This window comes from Heliangelus exortis, chromosome 1, assembly GCF_036169615.1.
Source record: "Heliangelus exortis chromosome 1, bHelExo1.hap1, whole genome shotgun sequence".
NCBI classification, from domain to species: domain Eukaryota; kingdom Metazoa; phylum Chordata; class Aves; order Apodiformes; family Trochilidae; genus Heliangelus; species Heliangelus exortis.
Window position 1 is genome coordinate 137,008,065 of NC_092422.1, and position 22,940 is coordinate 137,031,004.

Here is a 22,940-nt window from a genome sequence, read left to right on the forward strand (position 1 = left end):
GGAGCCGGATGAGGGCTATCTTTTTTATCAGTTGAATATTGGACAAGAGAATGAATAACAGTCTCTTGGCATGCTGCTTTCTAAATGTGCTTATAATTAACTCTTTGTGTGCACAGATACTTTTGTGCAACTGCCTCTTTGTTCTGTGTTTTCTGTTTTGTGATGTCACTTCTATCCATCCTGATGCTTGCTCTTTATATGTACTAGTATTACATAGGAATACACCATTTAAAAATAATACTAGTCTGTGGTTCCTATAAGCTTGAGTTTTACCTCTCTCTGAGTGTTTGAATCCAGAAAGCTTTCCAGCTCTTAACACAGAGTACTTTGGATTGCTCTGGTATTCCTTTCAGCTTGGACAATTGCCTTGTCTTAATGTGAAGGTGATGTGAAGGAAAAATTGTCTCTCCCCAATAGCTTAATTTTGACATCTTATGATGCATGTGAACTGCCAAAGATTATCGGTTCGTATCAGCTTAGGGTTTTCGGTTGTTAGGTTTGGGTTAGATTTAGCTTTTTTGCTTCTTTGTTTGTTTAATTAAAAAAAAAAATTACTTTTGAGTTCATTGGGAAAGAGTTGTAAAGAGTTGCAGCCAAATATTTGAACCTCTGGTTTTTATCATGAGGAAAATGAGTTTTTTAACACTGAGGACAAGCAGAGGTGATCTTTAAAGTCAGTGATGAGCTATGTGATCTCCTTTTACAGTGGTCACTGCAATAAATCAAGACAGTAGTGGAGAGATGAATTTTCCATTAAATATGAAGTGCTGTGTTTTCCTAACATAGTATTTCAGATTGATACATAACTCCTACAGATGGGTGTGCTTTGCTGTGAAGGAAATGTTCTTGTTATGCTTTTGCTGTTTATTGTTAGCCTCTAGTGATTCAGCACATATGGAGTGTTTGGTGTGGTGATACCACGCTGTGGTGTTCTTTTATCAAATTGTAAGAGGAGCAGCATTTGTGAGAGAACTGGCTGTGGTCTCTTGAATTATTAAATTTGCCTTGTAGCTAAGACCTCTTCTAGTAATTTACCCATTTAACAAATGGGAATGGAAAAGAGGAGGAAACAGGAATGGTCAATTAGTAAATTCTTTTTGGCAAAGATAGGAAGCTGAACATTTTCCAAATTCTGATCTGATATAACTGAGATGGAACACAGGAATAATTAAGACAGCTCTCTTGCTTGCTAAATCAACACTGTTTTGTCTGCTTTTTTCTCTCTATTCTAGAACTAGGAGCATCTTACTCCTAGCTCCCAAACAATATTGGGCTGCTTCTTTTCACGTAACTTTGTAGAAGCTTAAGAGGAAAAGAACTTTCATTTAAAAGAGCTTTCCATCTAGTTAGTGTCAAGGATGGAAAAAATGGTACAACATAAAGAAGGGATTGGGTGATGTGTGTGTGTGTTTTTTTCATAACTTGGCTTTTTTTTTTTTTTTTTTTGTTTTTACTTGGAGAGCTAGGAAAGGATGAGGTAATGGGGAGAAAAAAGAGTTCAAATGGGTCTAAGAGCTGTGAAGGAAAAGAAAAAGCTAGGAAAACAGGTAAAATTGTACATCCTTTGCTGATTTTTGTCCTTTTTAGTATTTGAAGTTTTTGTTGCCATGCTGATAGACTTTTATGACTCCTAACAGCTTCATTCTGCTCCCATTGTGTATGAAGAACAATTCTACTGATCTACAAAGGGAGAAGAGATCCCTGAATAACAGAAATCAGGCAGTATTGTACTGTATTTGAGCTTCTTAAAGGAGCATTGCAGCTTAGGAGATAAAAAATAACAATTTAGTGTAGGGCAGTCCTGAGAAAAATACTGTAATTATATCTGGCTTTCTAGTATATTAATTAAAGTTTTCAGATCTCACTTCAAGATAAGAAAAGCCAGAAAAGACTGTTGCTTTATTCAGAAGATATTTTTTTGAAAGGCAGGATGTTTGTTGTCAGCTGTTTTAATGATTTCTGCTAATATGTATGAATTGATTTTATAATGACCAAAATGTCATTTCTTCATGCTTTTATCTAGAAGTGAATCTTGAATGCAATCAGGAAATTAATTCACCTACACAGTTTTGCCTGAAAAGTTTTGCCATGAAGTAACATAACCAGGGGAAGACTGATTTGTTAGTGAAAGTAGTGGTAAAAAACAATGTTCTACATGTGAATCAGAACACTGGGCTGTTGAATATAGGTGAATTAAAAGATTTTCTCCTTGCCTTGAGCATCCTGCATTATGAGTAATGCAAATCCTTTCTCCTTTCCTAAAAGCTCCTGTGCATTAAGTTAAAGTAGGGGGAAATTTTTTCCCAGATATAAAGAAGTGTCAGTACAGACTTCCTCAAAGAGTGGGGCAAGAGTTTCCCTGCTGCATAAAATCAAATTTTTAAAATGTATACTTTGACCAGATGAGATTTTTCTTTGTGCCTCAGGAATATTTATTCCTTTACTGCTTGGTTTTTTTTCTTTTTTTTCAATGTGCACTAAGACTGAGGTTAAGACTAAGCCATTTATCATGGCTTCAATTTTCTTTGTGTTGTGTTTAGTAAAGAAAACCGGAGGCTTGTTTAAGCTTAAAAAAACTTTAAATTCTTTTTTTATGGATAGAGGTTAAGTTAAAATGCAATGCCTCTGGCTAGAATGTATTTAAAAAAGAAAAAGATAACGAAATTACACTTTAAGAAATCATTTTTTAATAAATAGAACTAAGCCCAGTACCTGGCTGCAAATTCTTATGCCACTGCAAAACTAGTAATTTAAGACTGAAACAGCATGTTTTAGGAGGATATTATCTTCACAGGAAGGATATAACAAGAAAGTGCTCAACCCATGTATTTCAAATTTAGTGGTGGCAGTATTGTGCTCTATCTTCTTCTTGGCTTTATGCCTGTCTTTACTTTCTTAAATTCAGTTTTTAAGAGGACATGAGCAATACAATTTTGAAAATACTGTTGTTCTTTCTGCATACAAATTTTGCTATATTTCCTCTGCACTAAAAATAAACTTAAACTTGCTTAATAACTTGGAATTAATGAGCCTTTTCATTTTGCACTTTCTTTGGAGACTGGTATGCATTTTTGCCTATTTACTAACAAATACTAGTAAAAGCTGCCTTTAACAATGGATTCTTCGTAGCTTATGTGCCTGCAGAACAGTAAGGATAAAAGTAGTTTGTCTTTTAAATTTTTTCCAGCCCATCTAAATCATCATACTGATGATAAACTTTTGACTTACCCACTTGAGCAAGACATTTAAATAACTCCCCAGGTGTAGTAGGCTTCTGAAACTGATAAATTGTTGTTGTGCTGCTTGGATTTTTTGCCTAGCAGGCACATGCCATGAATGTCTTCACCAGTTTTTTTTAATTGTTGCACTTTCATGGTGCTGTACTGGTATCACATAAAAACACAGAGTGTAACCTCATCAACTCTTCAATAAAAAGTTTTGTAATGTGTTTTCCATAATAGAAGTTTGGAAGAGTGATACCTAATGTTGTCTGTACTTAAATATGTCCCAGAACTGGCATAATTTTTTTTAAATTTAGCATTAGAAAGATTGATGCAAGCCTCAGATTTATTTCCTACACAGTAATATTGCTTCCAATGACATAAAAATGTTTCCTTACACTTTCTTGTTCTTGCCATGAACAAATAGTGAGAAATATATTTTCCAAATAAATTCAGCTTTCCATAACCCAACGGTGCTGTTTTCTGTGTTCAGAGATTGTGTGCTATTGGAATTTTATGAATAGCTATAAAGTCATAATCAAGTAAATAAATATCTGATTCGTAGTCATAATTTGTAACTGTTTAGTTAAGGTCTTATTTCTGTGCATATTGTTAAGGTGTTAGACATTCTCATCAGCAGTAGAACAGCATGCGTATCTGTCTGCATGCAACTTTGTAACACAGTCTGGTATAGAAAGTTAATAAAATACTATATTAAACATGATTAAAAATTGTAAACATCATTCAATGCTGTTTCTCTTTAACTGCAGACCCTGCTACATGGAAAAATCCAAGACACCTTTCTAAAGGTTGCCTTTATCCACTTGCTTTTTCTCCCTACGCATAAAGTGCATGCTTATGTACACTAACTGCATACATTTCATGCCACTTTATTGTTGATTACACTTTTCCTTTTACACTTTGGCTAATGTGTTGATAGATTATTTTGCTGAGTCTTGTGATCTGGTTGATTTTAAGTTTTCTGACCCGAATGAGATGATTTTTTTGCTTCCATGCTGTTGCTCTTTTCCTGCACTCTTAATTCCCAAATCCTTTTAAAAAAAATCTCGATTGATCAATATATTGAAAATTAAGCAGAAAAAATGTTTTGAAGGGTAACTTCATTGAGGATAAGCAGCTTGTTTGCCAGATATACAGATTTCCTGTAGACTATTCTTTCAGACCAGATAGCCATATCGGGGAGCAGGCAGGAAATTGCCACACACTAAAAATTTGAAATGGAACCTAATGGTAATCCTTGGAAACTTAAGTTGTGGAAGTGTGAGTTTCTCACTGTGTCACTCGAACTGCTGCCTGTGCTATGAAACAGGAATTGACAAGACCTTCTTTGCTGTTTCTGGGACTGTTCCTGAATAGCTCCCAAGTAATTTTGGACATCAGTGATGATTGACAAGAGTTAAGATGCTTGGTCTTTGACAGATTTGGGATGAGACATGTTCTCCTGAGACTTCACTGTTATGCAGAATTCTTGCCTGTTTTCTGTTTGCTTGGTTTTGGTTCTACAGGTTTTTCTAACTTTTTCTTTCAGCTGTAATTTAATCTCACTTGCATGGTAAAGAAAAGATGCTAAAAGCTTGTATTTTTTCAGATTTTTTTTAAAAGCTGTTGCTAATAATTAATTTGTTTTTTGTTACAAGCTGTTTTTAATGGACTAGATAATTTCTGAAAAATGGTAGAACAGCTGATTGGCTCAATCACAATTAAGAAGGTGGACCTTGTCTAATACTAAAAAGACAGAGAAGCTATGTTTAAGTAAGCAGTATCATAACTAGAATATTAAATGTATTTGTACTAAGCTATTTAATATGTAACAGTAGAAAGCAGACTACTTTTAATATTGCTGCTTGAAAAAAATAAATCACATTGTAGTTTACAGCAAACAGGCTCTTGGAAAATTGTCATTGAAACTTTTTGCTTCTTCTTCCTCATGTCAATTCTTTGTTTTCAGAGATAGATGCTGAAGAGTGGGGTAAATTTCTTCATACCAAAAATAAGGTATGTTTATTCTGATAATGGAGCAGCACTGTCATAAATATGCTGTCATAGATGTCCTTAATTATGTATCTTATCCCTTGACTTTTCCAAATAGGAGGTTATTCTGCCTATTGTTCTCAATGCCAGAGCACTGAAGATTTTCTGATTTGCTTTTTATGACTAGAAAACCTCTGGAAACATTATTTTGAACTTTAAGACTTTAGAATTTATCAATGGTTGTCTGTGACTTAATTCTTTATGTGCCAATTTGCTGATTTTTCTTTTTTTTTTTTTTTATGCATTTGTGAAATTAGAATGGAAATTGCAAAGACAAGGAAGTATATAATCACAAACCATGTCAGTACACTGAAGAACTGGCTACTTCTAAAATTCATTAGAAAGCTTTGAAGAGGAAGGAAGAGCCTAATGCTCATCAAGGGCCAGAAGTGGAAACTTGAGATGACCTAGGACTTCAAAAAGAGAGTCAAAGCTTAATTCTTCATTTGAAGACAGTTATCTTCTTTTGTTGGCAGATGAATTATTTAAGTGTTTATTACTGAACATCTAGGGAGTGCTAGACATTGAAGGAAATCTGGAGAGGAAACCTGTGCAAAGCTAGCTTTGTCCCAGGTTATTTTGGATTGATTGAAGGGAATAGATTTGACAAGAGTAGAAAAATTTTGATGTAAAACTTTGTCCTTGTTCTTTGTCCTCTTCAAGATGAGAATGGGTTTAGGCTACATGTCATTTATTAACTTTGGAGGACTGCAACTAGATTAGAAATAGAATTCAGTATTTGAAATTCTCTTTAGAGGAATGGTATACCTTGTCTGACATTGATGGAGTAATAAGTGCTAATAACTGACATCTCACAGTATTAATCAACGGATTAAATAGCAACATTCTAATTTCTGTAATTTTTGGCACTGGTGACAGCTGTTAGCATTAGCTTAGGGGCTTATAGTAATTCTTATTTTTTCTCACCTTCTGTATGCACAGAGTTTTTCACCATCTCTTAGTGAAGTAGTGTTATTTTGCAAGTAGGTTATGTGTGTACTATCTTTGATATATTTTTAAACATTTTTTTTTTCTTCCATACTTTAGATCTATACAGACTTCGATGAAATTCGTCAGGAAATAGAAAATGAAACGGAGAGGATTTCAGGAAATAATAAGGTAAATGTTTGAATCTTTGCCTTGCTGAAGATTCTCTTTCTGCTTAAACCTTTTTTAAGCAGTTCTGGCAGCTAAAAGTGAAAAGCATTGAACTATTCTAATGAAGAACACAGTGATGCTACTTGCTATCTTGAGATTTTTTTCACTGTGTTTGTAAGATAAATTACTTTAGCTAAAAGAAAATACAGAAAATTACTATTGCTTTATTTCAGAGCTTCCATAATAATACCACAAAAAATTCTTGCATGTCTATGTAGTTACTGAACTATAAGAGCTTTTGTCCATTATATTGAGGGGGGGGACAGGATGCCTTCCAGAGAATTGATAGACACATGTGGCTGGCTTGTTTTTTCTCAACCAGTATTTGTAAGATGTATGATGAAAGAAGGCTTTTCTAGTATGAAACTACAGCTTTTGGGTTTCTTAATGGGTGCTTTTAAATAATACAGTATAGTAATTAATTTTATTCTTAACATATTTCTAGGGGATCAGTCCTGAACCTATTCATCTTAAGATTTTTTCTTCTAATGTTGTTAATCTGACCCTTGTGGATTTACCTGGAATGACAAAGGTAAGATGCAGAATGCTTTTCTTCTGACTCATTGTGAACAGTGTGTTTAGAAATAAAGGTGTGCATGTTGAGTCTTTGGCATTATTCTGTATTGTTAGATAAAGAGCTTCCCTCAGGTTAAGTAGTTGTTATATGAATTTGAGATGTCACCATCTTCTTGGGTAATATTTGCATTTCTGGTGCTCTTCACTCTTTTAAGAGGTAGATCCACTTAAGTTCTTCCTATATACAGCTGAGGGACTGGAAGCATTGTGCAGGCTGCACTTTTAAATAGAACAGGTAGTACTTGAAGTTTCAAAGTTGTATCTTCACATAGATGTGCAGTTAACAAGTTTGAAAATGTTGTCCCCATTGCTTCTTCAGCAGTTGTGTAAGTATTTTGGGTAAGAAGCTGTATAAAGTGAAGATATGCTGGGACATGACAAGATGACTTCTTTCCCTGCCTATGCACACATGTATACTCAAGCCTGCCAGTCGTGCAGGTGGTTATCTTGACAACAGTACCAAATAATTGGAACTGATTTTTATTTCTGTAAGACAGATTTTGATTTTGATGCTTTTCAAGATCTTTTATTTTGTATTTGTTCATGAAGGGGAAACAAAGGGCTGGAAAACTATCTTATACTGTGGCATAAGGTATGAACTTTCAATGACAGGCATCACACTGGCATAAATATACAACTTTAAACAGTTCTGTGTTGTTGTTTTTCTAGGTGCCTGTTGGTGATCAGCCTAAGGACATTGAACTTCAAATAAGAGAGCTAATCCTTCAGTTCATCAGCAATCCAAATTCAATCATTTTGGCAGTCACAGCTGCTAACACAGACATGGCTACTTCAGAAGCACTTAAAATTGCCCGGGAGGTGGATCCAGATGGTAAGCAGAAGGAAAAAATGGATCATGTAATTCAGTTGCCCTTGAAAATAAATCCTAACGTAAAGTTGAAGTTTGGGCAAAAAGTAGTAAGAAAAACAAATATCACTGCATTTCCTACAAAATACTTGCTTAAAGACTTGCTGCTGCAGTCTCTGCAACTCAGGCAATGCTGTGATGTGTCAGTATCCAATAGATTTCTTGCTTATGAACAGGCCAAATAACTATTTTACTTGTCATAAGAACCTCATCAATTTCCAGAGATGCAAAATGACATTACCAAATGTTGGGGGTTTTGAGATTTTTTTGTTTTTATAGTTTACAGTGGGCTGTTAGGGTGACTTCATGTTTTATTGTCCAATTCTGTTCATTTTAGTAGAGAAAATACACCATCTGGCATCTAGAAGTTGACTGTCTAGCTGTTAGTTTAGTGACTTTTAGTAAAAATAATATTAATATAGACACTCAGTATCAATTTTTACTCCCTGCATTTATGCAACAGGACTGGCTAAATTGATTTTATCTAAAAAAGAGGATATCATTACATATTTACCTAATTATTTTGAAACAGATCTGAAGCCTCTGGGTGCTTGCTTCTTGTTTGTGGGAAGTGCTGTCAGTACTGTTGACTAATAAGTGGCAGTGTGTGATTTGAAAGAATATGGAAGAGTATACCTGGAAAATAAATATATTGAAAAAATAGGCAAATATTTGCTGTTGGCATTCTTTTCCCTCACTTTTTTTCTTCCTGTAAAGTATAATGTTTCCTGAGTGTTTTCAAACTTGCCTGCTTTGGTCTGTTTGCCTAAGCCTTTATGGGTTCCACAGCCACATAAACCTTGAGGGACAACCTCTTCTTCTGGCAGACTTAGTCAAAATATCCTGGTTCAAGGCAGCAAAATGTTTCCTTTTAATTTGCCACTGTATAAATGATCAGCTGTGACTTTCTGGATTCTTTCACAAAATTCTAGACCTTAAAGATCTGCAGCTGCAGATTGTGCTGCAGGTTCTGTTGAAATAACAGCAGGTAACGAGAACCTGAAATAATACAGTTGATAGACTCTGACTTTCATTCATCTGAAAGTTTGAGGCCCTAAGAACCTCCTGATTTCACTGAGGTACTGGTTTATTTTTAGACTCAAAGTGTGTTATGTTTTAAAGAAAAAGGGCAAACACATTTTTTTCAGAACCAGGAGCCCAGGAAATATTAAGGTCCCAGACAAATCCTGTGTGCGTTAGCCTACCTGTTTAGATGTGCACTATTTACCTATTTAATGAATTTTGGTTACTTTTTCCTCCACAGTATGAAGCCTAGTTTTAATTCGGAAAACATTGTCACATATTAAATGAAGATAAATTTCATTAGCAAAATTAAGTCCCCCAGAGCTGCTTCTGTGGATGGATTTCAAGCTACACAGTCTCTTGGAGCTTTCCACTACATTTGATGCACTGTGCTGGAACTGGGCCTCTTGCTTCCTTTAGGATCTTCTCTAGTGGGTAGAGGGTATTTTAAATACAGTTCCAACCAGATTGCCCTTAAGTCTGGTCCTACATAAATGCTAGAAATAAGTTCAGTCCACTCACACTTGTGAGTCTCCTGTCTGCCCTACTCTTCTCCACAAGTGCTTAGTAATACTTCTAGCCTTAGGCAGTATGCAAAAATGTTTGTCAGAATCAGCAATGAGTGATATTTCAAACTGCATGGCCACCTAAACCTTCTTTAACCAGATGTATGTGGGGAGCAATACCCAGCAAATACTTTCTAATACCCCTGTTAACAAGGGCCTCCAGGTAGATTATTAACATGTTTTTTGCTGTCTTTGCTGGTTTGTTTGAGGAACTTTGAGTTTTAGCTACAAATTGCTATGAGTTTTTCTTTTGGTAGGTCGAAGAACCCTTGCTGTTATCACAAAGTTGGATCTCATGGATGCTGGTACTGATGCTATGGATGTGCTTATGGGAAGAGTGATCCCAGTCAAACTTGGCATCATTGGAGTTGTGAACAGGTCTGTCTGGGCTCGTTGATGTTATTTTTAAAACTGTGTTAATATGAAGTAAGTGTTATTTTTTAACTGTGAATGTAGCTCTAAGAATAAGGTGATTTAATGTTGAAGTAAACTTCTGAGACTGTGTGTTGTTCTTCCACTCAACCAACTGCTCATTTGTAGAGGAACAGGGACACTTCTAAAATAACTAATGTCCTTACTGCTTTCCTTTTTCTTTTTTTTTCATTCTTTTTTTGTCATTGTTGTTTTTTACCTTGCAGGCTGCTTCTCATCATTGGATCCAACTGCATACATATATGGCTATAGTACTGATCATTGTAATATTTTACATTACCCAGGTCAAAACTCCTTTAGTTTTCATAAAAGCATTGCTTAGTCTGTATACAGCTGCTACCCATGCTAATGTGTTGGCTGTGCTACACAGAACAACAAATAAAACCCTGTATTGTTTAAGGAAGATGAAAAAAAAAACCCAGCAAAAAACAGCTGTGAGATGTGCTGTCCAAAAAAGGAGAATTATGTATTATTTTTACTTTACCTCTATTAAGTAGTGTGTAACTCAGCCTTTTAACTTCAGGAGTCAATTGGATATTAACAACAAGAAGAGTGTAGCCGATTCCATTCGTGATGAATATGGTTTTCTTCAAAAGAAGTATCCTTCTCTAGCCAATCGAAATGGAACCAAGTATCTTGCTAGAACACTGAACAGGTACTGCATATAATGTGAATTAAAATAATTGTGTGCTTTTAAAGATACTTTAAGGTCTACATTGGTGTGTTAGAAGTATGTGTACACATCTATTTTTGGTATGTTTACACATCTATTTTCTTTCTCTTTTGGTGTACACGGTACATAAAGGAAAACTGCTCCCGAATTCAGTTTCTGAATGTACTGTAATTTTCCTGAGTAAATATTTTCCCTTTGGTGGTTATTTTCTTTCTCTTCTCTATTTTGATAGAGATGATAAAGCTGAAACTTCCCCTTCTAATGAGGGACTGTTTTCTATTTTTAGGCTATTGATGCATCATATCAGGGATTGCTTACCAGAACTGAAAACCAGAATAAATGTTTTAGCTGCACAGTACCAGTCTCTACTAAACAGCTATGGAGAACCTGTTGAGGACAAAAGTGCCACTTTATTGCAGCTTATTACCAAATTTGCCACGGAATATTGTAACACTATTGAAGGAACAGCAAAATACATAGAGACTTCAGAGCTGTAAGTACCAAATGGTTTTCTAGATAACTGAACAAAGCAGCTAGAGCAGTGGCTCTTGGGGGCTTTCATTGGCACTAGTATTACACTAGAGCATAACATACTAAAAAAATGTTTGAATACATGTAACTTTTAAAAATTTTTGCAATGCCAGCTTTTTTCTTGCTTGCTACTTCAGTCATTATTTTATTTTTTCAGATGTGGTGGAGCCAGAATCTGTTATATTTTTCATGAGACCTTTGGGAGAACTTTAGAATCTGTTGACCCACTGGGAGGCCTTAACACAATTGATATTCTCACTGCCATTAGAAATGCTACTGTGAGTGTCACTCTGTATTTCTAAGCATTGTGCCAATATATTGGATTAGAAGATAAGGTTTCAATGAATTTGTTCTCTTTCAGTCTTGTCAATTATTGATCTCATCTGAATGAGTTAGTATGAAGAGGCTGAATGCTGCTTTTGGTATTTTAAGTGAAGAAAATATACTATCCAAGTTTGCAGCCAATATCTAACATAGAATGAGTATAAAGCCAGTGCTTACATCTCATTGCTGTTATTTACAGGCTGAAATTTACAGCTCAGGCCCTGCTTTGGCAACCCTAAACTGAAGCTGTCATGTATTACAGAAATGGTGATAGGAGTCTGTTTCTGCATTTATTTTGCACTAAGCACTTCTGAAGACTCTTGTCTGAAGCGAATGGGTTAGAATACTTTTAGATATTTTTATTCTGTATAAGGAACACAGTTCTCCAGTGGTTCAGTTTACATGACAGACTGGGATTCTTGTGAATATGGGAACCGGTGTTGCTAAGAATTAACCGATGAAGTTGACTTTTAAATTTTGCAGTATATAAAATGTTAATTTCTTACTTAATTTCTTAATTAATTTTGACTCGGAATGTCAAACAGAGATCTGCTTTCATACTCTTTTGTTGGGTGTGGAGAGGCAGTCAAGTTTCTGCATGTTTAGAAGTTACTCAAAGCTGGAGGTACTCTGCAGCAATGAGTAATCTCTGTGCATGTTCTGTAAATGTAAAATGGAAACAACATTTAGTGACAGGAGAGATGTCTTGTTTTTATGTTATGTATTACATCTTTTTGTTTCTAATGTCTTTTAACTTAAAAACAAAAGCAAGCAAACAAAAACTAAAAGAACCAGCAAATCAGTAAGTTTCTGTATGGTCATAAACTAAATTATCCCAAACAGTATAAGTCAGAGACACAGTGTTGTGATTATACTTGACAGAAAACCCACCCACATTACAGTCAAAATTATACACCCAGGACTCTGAAATAAATAATGGTAACTCTTCTCTCTGAAGTTAGAAAGATAATTTCTTTGCCTTTATAATAAATTCATTGAAAGTTGGATTCACAAATATGAAGTTTATATTTTAAGTATTCTTGTAGCATATTTTACTCTAAGACCTCTTCAGAGTGTTCTGGCATTGAGCACTGTGACCTGGTTTATTCTGGGCTTCATCAGATACCACTTCTTAGGAATGCATGTAGTTTTAATACAGGATTTATCAGCTTTTTGTCTCCTTTTGAACTAGGGTCCCCGTCCTGCCTTGTTTGTTCCTGAAGTTTCATTTGAATTGCTAGTAAAAAGGCAGATCAAACGTTTAGAAGAACCCAGCTTGCGCTGTGTGGAGCTGGTTCATGAAGAAATGCAGAGGATTATCCAGCACTGTAGTAATTACAGTACACAGGTAAAAATGCACATTTTAGAATTATGCTTATAATTGCTGGGTATCCCTCCCCACCCCCTCACTTCCCTAAAAATTCTGGACATCCCATCAGTAAATTTTTGTTTTCTTTTTAGGAATTATTGAGGTTTCCTAAATTGCACGATGCCATAGTTGAAGTAGTAACCTGTCTTCTGCGGAGAAGGCTTCCTGTCACAAATGAAATGGTAACTTTCCACGTTCTATAATTCTAATGGGAAAAGTGTGTTTTCTGGGATCTTCTTGATGCTTCTGTTTCCTCTGTAACGTCAGGAATCCAAATGACTAAAGGAATTTTCACGTGGATTTGTTAGATAGCTAGATATTTGGTATCTAGATGGTTTGAAACTATTTTTGCATGAGAAGGTAGGTGCATAAAGACCAAAGAGGTAGGGGGAGCCCTCTTCAGCTTATTGTCCCCTATGTTTTAATTTGCTAAGAAGAATTTTACTAAAACTTGGATTTAACATTTCCTAATCTTTCTGGTATGCGTGTATTTCCCTCCCTTGTAACAGAAGCTGTGCATTTACGATCAAGTTTGGGGTGCAATTATTAAAATTAAATTATAGTCCTTATTCTATGTGTTTTAGAGATAAAGCCAGCAAAAGATGTTGATTCTGCTTGTAATGCCCTTTAGTTAGTGAGAAATAAAAATTCATGGTTTTGGGTAAATATGATTTAGTATTAAATTCTGCTTTGGTCTGCTTACTGAGGGGGAAGCAAAGTGTTTCAGTTGTTGACTCTGTGTCTATCTGATGCATAAAGCAAAAATTGTTCTGTATGTTCACTGTCCCCCATAGTGAGCCATCTCTCACTGATGCAGATGTTGCATGTAGGTTGTGGCTGAAGGTTGACTCTTCATAGCTCACTTCATTACTGTACAGCTTACACTGATTACATTGCTGAGTTTCATTTATTTAGAGAGGACTGAGCTTGATTAAACTGACACTGTTGTGACATCCAAAATGGCTGAAGGTCTGAATGTACTCCAATGAATGAATGAGTGAATGCCCTTCTTGCCTTCCAAACCAGAACTTCAATGTCTTTGGGGCAGCAAAGGTGGTGTTTTGTGGGGACAGTTAGACTATGCTTTCAGGCATGGAAGGTCATTGCTCTTCACTAGCACTAGATTTACTTACTGAAATTTTGAACTGTGCATGATGTTGCATTGCAGGTTCACAATCTTGTGGCCATTGAGTTAGCTTATATCAACACCAAACATCCAGACTTTGCTGATGCCTGTGGTTTAATGAATAACAACATAGAGGTAAGACAATGCATTATCTTGATAGGTCTTTTGATTCTGTTAAGTGAGAGCCTAAATAATTGGTAAAAGAACAACTTTTTTAGTTTCTTTCACTTAAGCACGATTCCACATTCTGAAGTATAAAAATGTGATAGATTACAAATATAGTACATGCTTCTATCTTGTGACCTGTTGACTTGTTACATGCATGTTACCTTCAGGAACAGTGGTTGCTAGTTCACTGAAAACTGAAAACACTGCTTGTATTTCTGTTCTGAAAATAAAGTGGGCAGCTAACTGAGTATTGGCTATTAGGTGAAATTTTTGGAAGAGAAATTTTAAATAAGTAGTTGGGAAGTAGTATTTAATATTGAAGAAACTCTTATTTTGTCTCTGACAGAATGTGTCAATAGCTACAATGTTTCTCTTATAGAGGAAAGGATAATACAAGTATTTCCTCTATTCAGGCTCTAAATTCTTCTTTTTCAGCATTGTTTTTGAATCTGTGTTAGCATGCTTCAGTCTCCCTAAGACAATTTTCTTCATCAACCTCCCATAAGCTTTTACAATTTCAATAGTGTTTCTGTTTTTTCAAGCCCAGCTTTGATTGCTTATTCTTGTTGCTGTCATCATCCTATAGAAGCAGTTGTTCTACAACTGATCTGCTCAATTCTTTCCTGCTATCTGATTTTGTTGCAGTACTGCCTCCATCTGGCTAAGAGCTCGGTAATAATCTTGTGTTCCCCTGCTTATCCAACACACTCTTTTGTAGTAGTATTCTTCTCTTAAGTGCTTATATTATTTCTGCTCTTTAGTTTTAACCTTTTACTTTCTTCTATATGTAAGTGTTGTGTTGACTGGGTGTGCAGTTGAGTTTGCCTTGCTAGACTGCGCTTGAAGCTAGTTCAGAAACCAAGTGTGTGCAGACTGCCATTGAGTACAACGCTTAAGACTTGGCACAGTTGAACACAGGTTATTGTATCATAATGTGGTACTTAAGCTAGTTCTTTCTAAACATTTTCCTGAACAGGACATTGGCATTTTTAAAGAAACAAAGCACGTAAAAAAACCTTATCATTATTCAGTGAACAATCAATTCATAATTCTGAAAAAACCCAACCAGATCTTGTTGTGATTGCTTCAAATTCTGTCTTGCATTAAAGTGAATTTTGCTCCTTCTTTTTGGGCTAATCGTAGTCAACCCTGCTGGCCACAGAATCAAGTCCTTTTACATTACTTCAAATTTCTAAAGTTTAATCAGTGCTGCAGAGTATCAATGCTAAGATGAATGACGTGGCTTTGATCTTGATTTTGAAGGCTTTGATTTTTATTATGAAGCTCGCTGCAAAAGGTTTTGCAAACCTTTTTATATTGAAAAATAAATTTTGATGGGGTAATCAATATTGTTATCCATATAATCGAGGTGTTCATAGGATTGCGGTATTACTACCCAATACTGGATGAGAAAATTTAGTGTTTGTCTCTAAAATACAAATAATCTGTAAAATATGAATCTTGCATGTGTGCTGATACAGAGTAATACATAATTGAGATCTTGCTGGATTGTTTTTAAAGGAACAAAGGCGTAACAGATTAGCCCGGGAATTGCCTTCTGCTGTGGCACGAGACAAGGTAAATAAATGATGATTTTTATTTATTTGTTCATTTAAAAGTTCAATGCATTCTTCTTTGATTCAGTCAAAGTATTGGACAACTTTGATATGCTGTCTTGGGAGCTCCCAGGTATTGACTTTTTTTCTTCCAATTTCGTAAGATAGTTAAGTGGAATGTTATTTTCTTCCTCCAAAGATGCAGGTTTTGTCAGGTTTTAACTCTGGGATTTCTGAAGACTTGCCTTTAAATTTACATTAATATTATACTTTGTAGTTGAATGTCATCTAAAGTGCCTGCAGATGTTAAAGATGGAGAAAGAACTTGCAGTCTGAAATTTATATCAGAGATACACTGATTTCAAAACATAAGTGATGTAAAATTTTCAGAGTACCTACATAGTCACTTAGTGGTTGCTTTTTGGTTTGGTTTCTTTTTTTTTCTTTTTTTTCTTTTTTTTCTTTTTGTAAGTCATCTTAAAAACTGCAATTTATTTCAGCCTTTCTTTGGGAGGTGATGGAGCTAACATTTGCAGTTGCTCATCATAACTCAGTCATGTATTTTGTCTCTAGAGCTTGCTTAGTTTTACCAGGTTTTGGGATTAGTTCAGTGACAAGTAAGCACATGGGTGGAAGAACCAAATGTCATGGAAAACATTGCCTGGCTGTAGAAATGAATGATCTGACAATCAGCTGGAGTTTCAGACAATTAGGTATTTAATATTGTGTGAAGTATTTAAAATCCAAATGTGGAGAACATGCTTTAAGTTCCTCACAGGTTGTAACAACCTTTACTACAGGTGACAGAAATTGATGCATTAAGTTTGTTAGCTTTTTAGTGAGACCGAGTCCCAGAAGGGATCTGATATTACTGCTTTTAATCAGTAGAAGCCAGCTGATGGATGAACTGAGAATTTAAGGTAGCTATTTAGAGACTGCTCTTAGAGGTCGTTGATCCTTCTTTTTATTGACTTCATATTTATATCATGAGTGTAGGAACTGAAATGGAACTGAAGATGTGCCAAAAGTCTCTTGACTGTCTTGAAGATGCTTTTTTCTTTTTTTTTTTCTTTTTCTGCTTGTATTACTGTTTTGCTTGCAAATTCAAAATACTTTCTTTTCTGGATTTTTCAAGACACTAGTAGGTAAAAGTGTATGACATTTGCTAGGTAGATTTGGTGGTCTTCAGTTGAATTTTTTTTTTTTTCCCTCCTCCCTGCATTTTTACCTTCCTTAGTCTACTAAAGCTCCAGGTGCATTGGCACCTGCTTCCCAGGAGACTGTTACTGCTGCTTCTGCTGAGGCTGATGGCAAGGTCTGTTTTGATTTTTCCTATAAGCACTGCATGCACATTTCTGTTGTGGTGCACCGCAGATAGTATGGAAAGCAGTTTGTATTTAGTGCTCTGTCACTGACCCAGTATGCCCTACAGATCAGAGACTACCTGGCATTACTGATTTTAGCATGTGCAGTGGCAGGTAAAGCTGTGCCAGGCTGTGGCAGAGTCACTGCTTTCTGTTTGAACTCTCGGTTGCATTATTTTGTGGTGTAATTCTCTAGCATAATTTGTCTCAAGCCGTAGTTAGTTGATTGTTTGGTGCAACAGTATTGTCATCAAAAGTGTTCAGCATGGTTGTTAAACTGCATGTTTTTAATGTGTTGACAGTTAAAGAAGGAGGACAGAAGATAAGCTAAAAATGTGAGTTTCCTGCTTCCTGCAGGGAATCTTTATAGGTGGTGTTCAAACGGAACCTCCTTTTTGTTGTTTCATGTAATTGTTCAGTCCTTGGTTTACTTATATTTGTGAAATGTGTTCTGCAATGGTTTCTTATACTTCAGGTCTCCTGTCTCTCCTGTTAAAAATAACAAGTCATTACTGTAAATACTTGTTTGCTAATTGCTTTCACTTGCAGTCAGAAAAGATTGGTCGTCACAAGGTTGTATATTAGGCAGACCAAGAGGACTCAGGCTTTCTCCTTCATTGCATATGCACATTCAGCTCCTAGGGCAAAGCTGCCGTTTCCATCCTGAAAAAAGTAGTTAAAATCTAGTCAGCAGCAGAATTTAAACTATTATTTTCATCAGAGCTTTAACGGTTCTGATATGCTGCAATCATTAAAATTAAATCAAGAACTACTGTGAGGGTACTGTTATGACTTAGGAAGTTGCAGGAAGCTGCCAAACTTTGTTTAATTGTGTTTCCTACAAAACCTGTCCTTTAATTAGGTGGTATCTAAGCAACTATTTTTCTTGCGTAACAATGTAGCTTTGTTGATGAAACTTTTCTGGAGATTGAGCAGGATCCACAGCAATAGTGAATGAGAATGACCAAGGGATTTTTGCCATTTTGAATATCTGTTCTGCAATGTAATGGAGCGTTCCTCATCTGTGGTTCTCTCTTATTAGCAGAGGTTGATTTGAATTCTTAGTGTATTTTTTACAGCACTTCTGAATAGTTGTGCAATTTTAATAAAATTTTTGACATGCTTTGGTTTTCACTCTTTAATTAGATTCAGCATCAGGCTGCGGTATTTTAATTGTAAACACAATAGATAAATTTAGTGTATTTCCTTCTGTATCTGAAGATTATAAGCAGTAGTAGTAGTATTTCAAAACCTTGCATGTTTTTCTAACAGATTTTTCTAATAGATTTTAAAGTACAGTAGTAAATAGAGCAGATACTAGGCTTATAGAAAGGTACAAAGTTACTGTTGTTCCACATAAGAATTCTGTCCTTTTGCTTAATATTAATTGTCCATGCTGTGGATATCATCTACTAGTATTTAGTTTGTCCAGTGATTCCTAGTGTTTAAGAGATGGGTGTTATGCCCTTTTCTCTGGAGATCGGAGAGTCATTCTTTACCTGAATTTCCCAGAAACTCTGATCTTCACTTCCAGAGGATGGAGATTTTGTTTTGATTTGGTACATCTGCAGATTGGCTCTGGCAGCACAAATACATTCATAGCTGTGGTACCTGTAAACCTGTAAATGTGCATATTTTTTAGCTGTTATTGTAAAAAACTTCAGTTTATTCAGTTTATATTTAAATAAATACCAAAGAATTTAAATTCAAGTCTTCAAAGAACTGTGGTGATCTTCAAAACATACTTCCATAATGATCCTGGTAGTACAGCTTGTGTTGCTCCAAGGTTGAATGGTAAAGGTGTTAAAAGCCAAAGGGCTTAGGAAGACAATTCAGTATTTCAAAAGTGATTTGTAGGTACTTAAAATACTGGTGAGCTTCTTTGGGCAAAGTGTTCTCACACCAGGAAGAATACAGCTTTTAGAAGTTTTTATTTTACTGGTACTCTGTCAGCTGTAAGCAAGAGGAAGAATAAGTATGGGGTATATGAAGAACAAAAATAAGGGAAAATTTTGTTCTTAGGAAAGTTTCGTTCGCAGTCCTACCTATAGCTCAGTAATAGTAGATTTGATCAAACACTGCTTTACAGTGCCCAAAGTCTAATTCCACAATATTTCTTCATTGTGCTGTTTGTGCAGGCTGCTCCTGGAGCTGGAGATGTGTCCCAGGAGCCTGGAACAGGCAACTGGAGAGGAATGCTGAAACCTTCAAAAGTGGAAGAGATATCAGCAGAGGAAAAATCCAAGCCAGCTGCAGCCCCCCTGCCTGCTAGTCCTCAGAAGGGACATGCTGTAAACCTATTAGATGTGGTGAGTTATGAAAAGATACAAACCTTCTCTATGTAGCTGAGGCTCAGGAAAGAAAGCATCTGAATTCCAGATCTTGTAACTTTGCTACTAATATATGATATCATAGTAAATAATTGTCACTATAGAGACAGGGAGGTCTAGTCAATCTCTTCTGCTTTCCTTCCTCTTTCCCCTGCTTCAGTTTTAGCCCATGATTTGGGATAACTGTCTTCCTTTCACAAATTCTAGTGCGACTGAACTCCTTGTCTAGGTTGCTCTTTCTTCAGAAACAAGTCTGAGCTCATGTCTCAACTAAAATAAATTCTTGCTCTTTTTACTGCATTTGGCGTTTTTATATTAAAGAGTCATTAGAGACAAAACCCACTTAAGTTAAAAAAAAGATGGAGATCCAGTAAGTGATGGAGGGCTTAGTTCCTTTAATGAGTTTTTAAAAAGAATTTAGTAGGGAGCCCTCTGAACTTTGTGGCACAGGTCTAGATTTTGATGTGTTGACTTTTATTTCTGAAGAAAGAGATGTTTGTTTCAAGACAAGTTACATCCATCAAACTATGAGATTTAAAAAGCAATAGCTTATTTTAGACTCCACAGTTTGAGTTTTATTTACCTATGCAAATGACCAGAATTGGTAAAATGATTTTTTTATTTTTTTACGCAGCCTGTACCCGTTGCACGCAAACTTTCTGCCCGTGAACAACGAGATTGTGAAGTGATTGAAAGACTTATTAAATCTTACTTCCTTATTGTCAGGAAGAACATTCAGGACAGGTAAAACCAAACTTTGTAGGAATGTTTAAGCCATACAAAGGCTGTGATATCTATCATGTATATAATGTTATTATCTTACGTGCTTAGATTTGTAAGCAGAGACACAATACAGTATGTATTTTTTCGGGTTTTAGAAGGGGTAGCAGCAGTAAAACTTCACAGAACTGGGAAAGCTGAAGAAGCACTTATTTTTTGCAGTAGTTTGAGTTCTGTATTCTATTAAGTAAAATCTTTAACTATTTAGGAGATACCTACTTTTCTGGAGGATACTGCAGTTCAGATGGATGATTTACAGTGACTAACTTGAATGAATTCTTTTCACTGTGTAGCTTTGCCATCCTGTTATTTCAAATGGGCAGGCTAAGTATGAACTACTGTGGCTAAGTTTTCTAGTGCTTAGCTGTAAGGATGGAAGTAGCATTAAAAGTGGTGTTTCTGTGGTACACAGCTATGGAAAACACCGTTACAGTTTTGCTTTAGAATTGCCATACTTTTTGTGTGTGTAGTGAATAATGTAAAACTTCAAGTCTTTGTCAAAAGACCTAACTTCATATATATACTCTTATATATGTACCTATTGGAAATTTGGGGAGACATAGGGAAATCTGGAAACTAAGATTGAGAAGCAGATTAGTGAGGTCATAGAAGTTTTATTCTGTCCAGTAAACTAACATTCTCAATATAATTTTTAGTATTTCGTGGCAGAGAATTACTTTGTTTACCTTAATTTTGCTGCAGTGTTAGTTACCTCATTTACATACTCTTAAAAAACCCCTTCACATTCTTTGCAGTAAATATGCAAACATAATGAAAAAAATAAATGCTGTCTCAAGCGTTATAAATTAGATGAATTAGGAAGCCCCTATCTAATTTAAAAAATGTTTTAGTAAATACTTCCAAAGGTGGTACTTAGGTCCATCACATATTGTACTTGCAGAAATAATTCAGGCTCTTGCTTGGATGGTTTGGGTGCTTTCTTTACCCATGCAGCTTTGAGCCTGAATTTCAGTGTGCTTTTACTCTTAGCCAGGTGATTTCCAGAATATTCTAGGCTTCTTTCTTAAGCTCTTCTTTTAGCAGAACTTGTAATGTATTGGCTTGAAAGGAGAATGTAAATTAAATTACTAAAGTACTCATAGATCTGTATGATGTCATTGTGATTTCCCAGAAATCTTCCCACAGCTGGATTAGTAATGAACCATTAAAGCAGCAGAATGTAGTGGGAAAATTCCCATCCACATTTGGGAGATTGATTCCAAAACCTGAAGTACACTTTTGATGCTCTGTTTATATCCCCAGATTTTGGTACTGCATTAGTGTTATAAATTGACTTTGTCAATATTCATGTAAATATTTTCCCCTCACTTTTTCAGAAGAGTACTGCTACACACATCCTAAGTCCTAAGGAAATCAGGTTCAGCTAGATTCAGTACTTTGAATTTTTTTCAGGAAGCTTAGTGGCATGGAAATCAGAGCTAAGACAGTGGTTTCTTTCAGGTGAGCCTGACATAGAGCTGAAAAATGTTGCTCTAGACATTGGAGTGTCTTTCTGATGGATTGGTCTTGATTCTCATTGGTTGCTGCCCGCTTCCTTTCTAGACAAACTATTTCTATTTGCAGTTTTAAATTGGCTTCACGTTGTGCTTTCTTATATCAGAAATAATATAATTCAGTGTTTGAACAGTGATCCTGTTTTCAGTTCATTTCTAAGTAAGATTGGATATATGAATTTTTTTTTATTGCCTTATTCCCTTCTCATTCACACATTAAGACTGATATAGGGTTGAAATCCTTAGCTTTTTGTTACTCCTTGCATAGTGGGACTCACATTGGTCTCTAGTGAGCAAAGTCATTTTTACACTATATATATATATATATTAATGTCCTCTACAGTGCAGATATCCTGTTTGGAAGATGTTCAACAGCTCTAATATTACAAATTATTGCATTTGAGAATGGAGAGTTTTTAGTTACGGTTGTGGTAAATTCCTGGTAGTTGGAGCCAAGTTTTATGCATAGCCACTTGCTCACTCTCTGCATTCTTCAGTCTAGAACAGACCTGGTTTTGAATGATTCTTTCTGTAAAGAAACAATCTTAATGTGCTTACAGTGTGCCAAAGGCAGTGATGCATTTCCTGGTGAACCACGTGAAAGATACTCTGCAGAGCGAGCTGGTAGGCCAGCTATATAAGTCCTTGTTGTTGGATGACCTTCTGACGGAATCTGAGGACATGGCACAACGCAGAAAAGAGGCAGCTGACATGCTAAAGGTATTAGGAGCTTGTGGGGAATAGTTAATGAAATTAAAACTGTATAAATGTGAGATATTTGGAAGACTTGCCTGTGTTCTTTGCTGCTTCTTAGGAATATCCCAGTGTCGTATTCTCTCTGCTAGGGCTAGTAAAAGAGTGTGACCAGAAGGTATTGTGTAGCTTGATTATTTGGGAAAAGGTGATTTAAACTGCATTTTGAGTGTAAAGCAGAAACTCTAATATGGTGTTCTTTTCAATTAGATATTTAGTTTTAATAATTTGTTGGGTTTTAAATTTACAGTGTCCCACAGTTCTTTGTTAGAGGATTAAGCATACCGTGTTTTAGTTGCCATTCACATGTATGCTTCATCCACTACTGGCTAATGGCTGGTGCATCCAGACAGTATCCCATAATATGGAGTGACAATATTGGGGCTTCTATGAGATGACCTCTGTGTTTGTGACATGCCTGTCTTCACAACTCGTTTATTTCTTCATTGTTCAAATATGTGGTGAATCAGAGTTTGCTACAGCTGCAGCAGAAATAATGCAGCTTTGGATTGAACTGTATAGAAAAGATTCCCTCTGCCAGTTCAGCTCACTGAAG

General features: G+C 35.7%; 1 protein-coding gene and 1 long non-coding RNA gene across 11 annotated transcripts in view; one reads left to right on the forward strand and one right to left on the reverse strand.

Moving 5' to 3' along the window:
• The window catches only part of LOC139787651 (uncharacterized), a 376,416-nt gene extending 374,964 nt beyond the window's left edge, over positions 1-1,452 (reverse strand). Inside the window, exon 1 of the long non-coding RNA XR_011722675.1 lies at positions 1,423-1,452. This is a non-coding gene — a long non-coding RNA (uncharacterized lncRNA). The remainder of the gene's footprint in view (positions 1-1,422) is intronic.
• The window catches only part of DNM1L (dynamin 1 like), a 38,005-nt gene that overhangs the window by 13,004 nt on the left and 2,061 nt on the right, over positions 1-22,940 (forward strand). Inside the window, exons 3-20 of one of the 10 annotated variants that reach the window (XM_071726817.1) lie at positions 1,461-1,547; positions 3,992-4,030; positions 5,191-5,237; positions 6,321-6,392; positions 6,877-6,963; positions 7,677-7,839; positions 9,722-9,842; positions 10,420-10,551; positions 10,856-11,062; positions 11,258-11,378; positions 12,617-12,772; positions 12,886-12,975; positions 13,962-14,054; positions 15,609-15,665; positions 16,881-16,958; positions 19,146-19,316; positions 19,972-20,081; positions 22,192-22,351. In XM_071726817.1, the coding sequence (XP_071582918.1) occupies positions 1,461-1,547; positions 3,992-4,030; positions 5,191-5,237; positions 6,321-6,392; positions 6,877-6,963; positions 7,677-7,839; positions 9,722-9,842; positions 10,420-10,551; positions 10,856-11,062; positions 11,258-11,378; positions 12,617-12,772; positions 12,886-12,975; positions 13,962-14,054; positions 15,609-15,665; positions 16,881-16,958; positions 19,146-19,316; positions 19,972-20,081; positions 22,192-22,351 (1,991 nt within the window). The remainder of the gene's footprint in view (positions 1-1,460; positions 1,548-3,991; positions 4,031-5,190; positions 5,238-6,320; positions 6,393-6,876; positions 6,964-7,676; positions 7,840-9,721; positions 9,843-10,419; positions 10,552-10,855; positions 11,063-11,257; positions 11,379-12,616; positions 12,773-12,885; positions 12,976-13,961; positions 14,055-15,608; positions 15,666-16,880; positions 16,959-19,145; positions 19,317-19,971; positions 20,082-22,191; positions 22,352-22,940) is intronic. The other 9 variants (XM_071726828.1, XM_071726863.1, XM_071726846.1 and 6 more) reach the window with 9 other exon arrangements.